The 7,700-nt window shown below is 55.9% G+C and overlaps 1 protein-coding gene across 2 annotated transcripts in view; it reads left to right on the top strand.

Annotated features, from left to right (window-relative positions):
* Positions 1–2,549: 2,549 nt before the first annotated feature.
* LOC119965766 (phosphatidylinositol-3-phosphatase SAC1-like) overlaps positions 2,550–7,700 on the top strand; it is a 68,144-nt gene continuing 62,993 nt past the window's right edge. For both annotated transcript variants that reach the window (XM_038796571.1, XM_038796570.1), the window contains exon 1: positions 2,550–2,627. In XM_038796571.1, the coding sequence (XP_038652499.1) occupies positions 2,596–2,627 (32 nt within the window). In that variant the 5' untranslated portion in view covers positions 2,550–2,595. The remainder of the gene's footprint in view (positions 2,628–7,700) is intronic.

Genomic DNA, 7,700 nt, shown 5'->3' with positions numbered 1-7,700 from the left:
TCCAGCAATGTGGGGGCCGGCTCCACCGGGAAGCTCTATCTCCTTTCTGGCAAAATCTCGAACCTGCATGTATCTAAACATTTCCCCCTGTTCCAGTCCATACTTTGCTTTCAGCTCCTTCAATCGTGCAAACCGACCCCTCAGAAACAAATCTTTTAGTGCCTTAAAACCTTTCTCCTCCCATTTCTGAAAATTTCCATCCCACTTCCCTGGCTCAAATCTGTGGTTATCCCGAATCGGCATTTCCCTTGACCCTGCCCCCCAACCCGAAGTGTTGGTGAAACTGCCACCAAATTCTCAATGAAGCTATTATTACCGGATTCCTTGAGTATTTCCCCGGGGGCATCGGGAACGGTGCTGTTGCTAGTGCTTTCAATCCCGACCCCCTGCACAAACTCTCCTCCATCTGACCCACTGGGAATCAACCCCTCTGACCCAGCTCCGCACCTTCTCCACATTCGCCGCCCAGTAGTAATACATCAGATTTGGAAGACCCAAACCCCTTGCCTGCCTTCCCCTCTGCCGCAGCACCTTTCTAGCGCTGGCCACCTTCCCTCCCCATATGAACAAAGTAATCCTTCCCTCAATCTCTCTGAAAAAAGCCTTTGGCAGGAAAATTGGCAGGCATTGAAAAATAAACAGAAATTGCGGCAATACGTTCATTTTAACCGCCTGTACCCGACCCGCCAGTGACAGAGGGAGACCATCCCACCATGCCAGATCAGCTTTCACTCTCCCCACCAAACTAGAAATATTGTACCTACGCCTCCCCCCCCATCCCGGGCATCCTGCACCCCCAGGTACCTAAAGTGAGTCCCTGCCTTACAGAATGGCAGCGCCCTACCACCCCCCCCCCCCACCAATGCCCCCAGCCTCGGCCGAGACACCACAAAATACTCACTCATGTCTAGATTTAGTATGTACCCCGAGAAAGACCCAAACACTCGAAGCAGCTGCAATATTCCCCCTATCGACACACTCGGTTCCGACACACAGATGCAGGTTCGGTACATTGCAAGAAAGGTTTTCCGGACCTTCCCAATAGCACCGGCCTCTTCGTTGGCGGTTGTTTCGGCAATCTATGGGAGGATCCTGGAGAAGGATAGGGTGTTCATGGAGGGGGTTAAGGCAAAGTGGGAGGATCTGGGGGGGGGGGGGGGGGGGGTTGCTCAAGAGGGACTGTGGTGTTAGGTGCTGTGGAGGGTGAATGCCTTGACCTCATGTGCAAGGTTGGGGCTGATACAGCTGAAGTTAGGATATAGGGTGCGCCTCACAAAATCAAGGATGAGCTGGCTGTTCGAGGGGGTGGAAAATGTTTGTGCACGATGTGGGAAGGGGCCACGCGAAACTTGTTCATATGTTTTGACCCTGCCCGAAGTTGGAAAGGATTTGGTTCAGCACCATCTCGGGGGCGGAATGTGGCGACTAGGGGCTTTTCACAGTAACTTCATTGAAGCCTACTCGTGACAATAAGCAATTTTCATTTTCTTACATGGGGACGTAGAGCCCGGTCCCCTAGAAGCCATATAGAACAGTACAGCACAGAACAGGCCCTTCGGCCCTCGATGTTGTGCCGAGCAATGATCACCCTACTCAAACCCACGTATCCACCCTATACCCGTAACCCAACCTTACTTTTTTTAGGACACTACGGGCAATTTAGCATGGCCAATGCACCTAACCCGCACATCTTTGGACTGTGGGAGGAAACCGGAGCACCCGGAGGAAACCCACGCACACACGGGGAGGACGTGCAGACTCCGCACAGACAGTGACCCAGCCGGGAATCGAACCTGGGACCCTGGAGCTGTGAGCATTTATGCTAACCACCATGCTACCGTGCTGCCATATCTGAATTGCAGTCTAAAATACTGAATATGATTGATAAAGTAAACGTAGATTTCCCCTTATGGGGGAAGAGAGGCCACAGATATAGGTTGAAAGGCGGCAGATTGAGAACTGAGATGAGGAGAAACTACTTCTGGCAGAGGGTGGTGAATTTGTGGAACTCGCTGCCCCATAGTTCGGTGGAATCTGAGTCATTAAATGGTTTTCAAGAAGGAGACAGATGTATTTCTGATTTAAAAAATGGGTTGAAGGGATATGGGCAACAGATGGGAGATGAGGAAGAGATCAGGCAGGATCTGAGTGAATAGCGGAACAGGCTGGAAGGGCTGAATGGCCAGTTTCTGCCCCTAATTCCTATGTTCCTGTTCCGATTGATCACCCAGCAGACTTTCAGTAATGGTCACCCGAGGGACTTGGGGCCCTGAGCAGACTAATGGGAATACAACAACAACTGAGACCCTCCCCGGGCGCCAGGGGAGGCGGCCTGAGGTCGCGCCGAGGTCAGAGGGCGGGGCCGGCATCACTTGGCGGTGGGCGGAGTCAGAGGGCGGGCCGGGGTCACGCGGCAGTGGGCGGGGCCGGGGAAACGTGGCGGAGGGCGGGGCAGGCGACGGGGTCAGAGGGCGGGCGGCGTCGCGCGGCGCTGGGCGGGGCTTGGTTCACGTGGCGGAGGGCGAGCGGGATCACGTGGCGGTGGGCGGGGCCCGCGCCGGGGTCAGAGGGCAGGCCGGCAGCGCAGACGGCAAGATGGCGGCGGCCGCGTACGAGAGCCTGAAGCTGTGAGTTGAGAGCCGAGGGCGCGAGACGGGGGAAGTGGCCCCGGCTCCAGCGCTCCGCATCCGGCTGGGAGGTTTTCAACCGCGCCGGGAATCGAGTCTGCGGGTTTGCTGCTCTCGGTGTGAAGCAGAGGCGGGTCCGGTGTGGGTCAGAGAGGGGGAGGCTGCTCCTCCCCCTGCCCGGGCGGGGCTGGGGCTGGCTGGCTGTGTGGATTCCCCCACCATTGGGGGGGGGGGGGAGGGCTGTGTGGATTCCCCCACCATTGGGGGGGGGGGAGGGCTGTGTGGATTCCCCCACCATTGGGGGGGGGGGAGGGCTGTGTGGATTCCCCCACCATTGGGGGGGGGGGGGAGGGCTGTGTGGATTCCCCCACCATTGGGGGGGGGGGAGGGCTGTGTGGATTCCCCCACCATTGGGGGGGGGGGGAGGGCTGTGTGGATTCCCCCACCATTGGGGGGGGGGGGGGGGAGGGCTGTGTGGATTCCCCCACCATTGGGGGGGGGGGGAGGGCTGTGTGGATTCCCCCACCATTGGGGGGGGAGGGCTGTGTGGATTCCCCCACCATTGGGGGGGGAGGGCTGTGTGGATTCCCCCACCATTGGGGGGGGAGGGCTGTGTGGATTCCCCCACCATTGGGGGGGGGGAGGGCTGTGTGGATTCCCCCACCATTGGGGGGGGAGGGCTGTGTGGATTCCCCCACCATTGGGGGGGGAGGGCTGTGTGGATTCCCCCACCATTGGGGGGGGGGGGGGGGAGGGCTGTGTGGATTCCCCCACCATTGGGGGGGGGGAGGGCTGTGTGGATTTCCCCACCATTGGGGGGAGGGGAGGGCTGTGTGGATTCCCCCACCATTGGGGGGAGGGGAGGGCTGTGTGGATTCCCCCCCATCGGGGGGGGGGGGGGGCTGTGTGGATTCCCCCACCATTGGGGGGGGGGGGGGCTGTGTGGATTCCCCCACCATTGGGGGGGGGGGGCTGTGTGGATTCCCCCACCATTGGGGGGGGGGGGGGCTGTGTGGGTTCCCCCACCATTGGGGGGGGGGGGCTGTGTGGCTTCCCCCCCCATTGGGGGGGGGGCTGTGTGGATACCCCCACCATTGGGGGGGGGGGGGGCTGTGTGGATTCCCCCACCATTGGGGGGGGGGGGCTGTGTGGATTCCCCCACCATTGGGGGGGGGGCTGTGTGGATTCCCCCACCATTGGGGGGGGCTGTGTGGATTCCCCCACCATTGGGGGGGGGGGGGCTGTGTGGATTCCCCCACCATTGGGGGGGGGGGGGGGGTGTGTGGATTCCCCCACCATTGGGGGGGGGGGGGGGCTGTGTGGATTCCCCCACCATTGGGGGGGGGGGGCTGTGTGGATTCCCCCACCATTGGGGGGGGCTGTGTGGATTCCCCCACCATTGGGGGGGGGGGCTGTGTGGATTCCCCCACCATTGGGGGGGGGGGGGGGCTGTGTGGATTCCCCCACCATTGGGGGGGGGGGGCTGTGTGGATTCCCCACCATTGGGGGGGGGGGGCTGTGTGGATTCCCCCACCATTGGGGGGGGGGGGGCTGTGTGGATTCCCCCACCATTGGGGGGGGGGCTGTGTGGATTCCCCCACCATTGGGGGGGGGGGGCTGTGTGGATTCCCCCACCATTGGGGGGGGGGGGGGCTGTGTGGATTCCCCCACCATTGGGGGGGGGGCTGTGTGGATTCCCCCACCATTGGGGGGGGCTGTGTGGATTCCCCCACCATTGGGGGGGGGGGGGCTGGGTGGATTCCCCCCCCATTGGGGGGGGGGGGCTGTGTGGATTCCCCCACCATTGGGGGGGGGGGGGGGCTGTGTGGATTCCCCCACCATTGGGGGGGGGGGGCTGTGTGGATTCCCCCACCATTGGGGGGGGCTGTGTGGATTCCCCCACCATTGGGGGGGGGGGGGCTGTGTGGATTCCCCCACCATTGGGGGGGGGGGGGGGGGGGGGGGCTGTGTGGATTCCCCCACCATTGGGGGGGGGTGGGCTGTGTGGATTCCCCCACCATTGGTGGGGGGTGGGGGCTGTGTGGATCCCCACCATTGGGGGGGGGGGGGTGCTATGTTAGAGGACTGCACTGTGCTGATAGTGCGGTGGAGAAGGTGAGTGTGTGCTCCTCTGAAGTTTAGGTAAAGTTAAGATTATCGGGGGTGGCGACAGCGTTAAGTCGGCTTTCCTCTTGTCCGTGGTCTTTGCTGCCACACAGTCGACAACAACTTGCATTTATATAGCTCCCTTCATGTCATGAATTCTTCCAGATGCATTCCAAAGCACAATTTGACATCTGGTATCCTGGCAAACCATCAGGGCCGCACGGTTGCACAGTGGTTAGCACTGTTGCTTCACGGCACCAGGGTCCCAGCTTCGATTCTCGTCTTGGGTCACTATCTGCATGTTCTCCCCGTGTCTGCGTGGGTTTCCTCCGAGTGCTCTGGTTTCCTCCCACAGGTTCCGAAAGATGTGCTTGTTAGGTGACTTGGACATTTTGAATTCTTCCTCTGTACCTGAACAGGCGCCAGATGTGGCGCTGAGGGGCTTTTCACAGTAACTTCATTGTAATGTAAGCCGACTTGTGACTGTAAAGATTATTAAAAAAGAATTTTCAAGCAATGTCTTCAAATAATCTAGAACTGTTGGTGAGGGGGGAGGGTTGGCTCAGTTTCAAGGGGCGTGTTTTCTCCCCTATTTAAGATGGAGATGAGGAGTTTCTTCTGAGGGTAGTGCAGCTCTGGAATTCTCTACCGCAGCAAGCAGTGTCGGCTGCCTGGGTCGTTGAATATATTCAGGGCTAAGCAGGACAGATTTTTGATCTGTTAAGGGAGTCAAAGTTCATGGGGTAGGAAAGTGGAGTTCCAGGCACATCAGATTAGCAATGATCTTATTGATTGGTGGTGCAGGCAGGAGGGGCTGAATAATGGCCTGCCTCTAGTTCTTGTACTCTTAAGAGAGAGACGTTTAGGGAAGGAATTCCAGAGTTTATAGCCCAGGCAACTGAAGGTATGCCCAGTAATGGAGCAATTCGATTTGGGAATTCTCAAAGGGTCAGATAGAGAAGCACAGAATATCTGCGGGCTATGGCACTGGGGGAGAATATAGATTTGGAGGGGCGAGGCCACGGGAGGGCGTTTGAAAACCAGGATGTGAATTTTAAAATTGAGCGGTTGTTTAACCTGTCAGTAAGGACAGGAGTGATTTATGAACAGGATTAGGAGTGATTTATGAACAGGATTTGGAGTGAATTAGCACAAGGGCAGCAGAGCTTTGGTTTAGTGGGTTGAATATGGGAAACCAGCCACAAGTATTGGAATAGTAACGTCTAGAGCAGGGGTGGGCAAACTTTTCCGTGCAAGGGCCACATTCAGAAATTCACAATTTTAAAGGACCGCATAGTATATTAATTAATAGTCCCGGTTGTAACCAATTAGCGTGCGGCATATACCTCAACGCTTCCCCCGGTGGCATCCTGCCTTTAGCCCTCTTTTTGTCTACTTTTCAAAAATGTCGCTTCACCCGGTTATGATTCTGGGCGCCTCATATAGAACATAGAACAGTACAGCACAGAACAGGCCCTTCGGCCCTCGATGTTGTGCCGAGCAATGATCACCCTACTCAAGTCAACGTATCCACCCTATACCCGTAACCCAACAGCCCCCCCCCCAATTAACCTTATTTAAAAAAAAATTTTTTTTTATATGACTTGATCTTGGTGGGCTGCATAAAAACCTTTGGCGGGCCGTAGTTTGCCCACCCCTGGTCTAGAGGCAACAATATAGAATGGCTTTTAGTTTTGTGACGTACCTTATGGTGATGTGACGCAAATGTTGTTCTTGTCTATATTAATGTCCTGTAGATAAAAAGTGAGAAGGAACTGCAAGGTTTGTTGATTGCTGTATCTAATAATAATCTTTATTAGTTCACAAGTAGGCTTACATTAGCACTGCAATGAAGTTGCTGTGAAAGTCCTGTGACCCCCTTTTTTAAAAAAAAAACAATAGTGCGACAGTGACTGGGATATGGCCCTAATTTCTAAACTATGACCATCTTGCTATTTTTAAAATTTGTTTTAAATGTTAGCGGTGTTGTTTTGGTGCATTTATTCAGAGCAAACTAGAGTGACCTGTAGTCTAGGTTGCTAGTAAATCAGTCAAACTTTTATGGACTATGGCAGTTTTTATTTTCATTTTTTGCTTTCATGGTGTCAGGCCACAGAAATATTGGATTTGAGTTTGAACTCGTGAGTGGACAATGAACCCATGCCCTCTATGTTGCTAGTTCAGTGTCACAAACGCTGTATATATTATTTAGTTCTCCTGTAGTGTTTAAGGAAGAAAATCTCAGTGCACTATTGCCACATCGTCAGACATTGTCTCTGTAACTATGTTGGTTTTCTCACTCGCCTCAATATAGCCAATTAACAAAGCATTGGGATGTCTCATCCCTAATTGCCCTGAGGAAGTTCGATACAACTGAGACTTGTTTGATCATTTTGGAAGGTAGTTAAGGGTGGATATCCTGGGCTGGATTCTCTGTTTTTGGGACTGTCCCCGCGCCGTCGTAAAAACTGTGGACTTTTACGCCAGAAAAGCTGGTGTGAAAGGGGCCACATATTCCTTGCCCTGCAGGGGGCTAGCAGTGAACCAACGTAAAACCATCAGCTTCTGCTACAGAATCGGGCACTTCCGGGTCAGAGGCTACGCATGGCGGCGGCCTCCAGCGGCCGTGTTGTGCTCCATGGCGGATTCAGACCATGGAGCTGGACCCTAAACATAGTGCCCTGATCGGCCGCATGCCCGACCCGGACCAAGCGGCCAAAATTAGCGTGCTGCCATATAAGGGCCCACCCTCCGATTGACCCACCCCCGACCAGGGCGGCCTCAGATTGAGTCCGCAGCTGCCATGCAGGTAAGCGACGCGCAGCATATTCTCCAGCACCGGTCACGCTTCCATGTGGGAATTTGGATTCTCCGTCCCGGTGCCAGCCGCGATTTCGGCATTGGGGTGCGGAGAATCTAGCCCATTGTCTTTGGAAGTGTATAGTGCATATTCACCCTAACCTCTTG

The sequence above is a fragment of the Scyliorhinus canicula genome, chromosome 5 (genome assembly GCF_902713615.1).
Source record: "Scyliorhinus canicula chromosome 5, sScyCan1.1, whole genome shotgun sequence".
NCBI lineage: Eukaryota > Metazoa > Chordata > Chondrichthyes > Carcharhiniformes > Scyliorhinidae > Scyliorhinus > Scyliorhinus canicula.
This window is presented reverse-complemented; position numbering and strand designations above follow the sequence as displayed.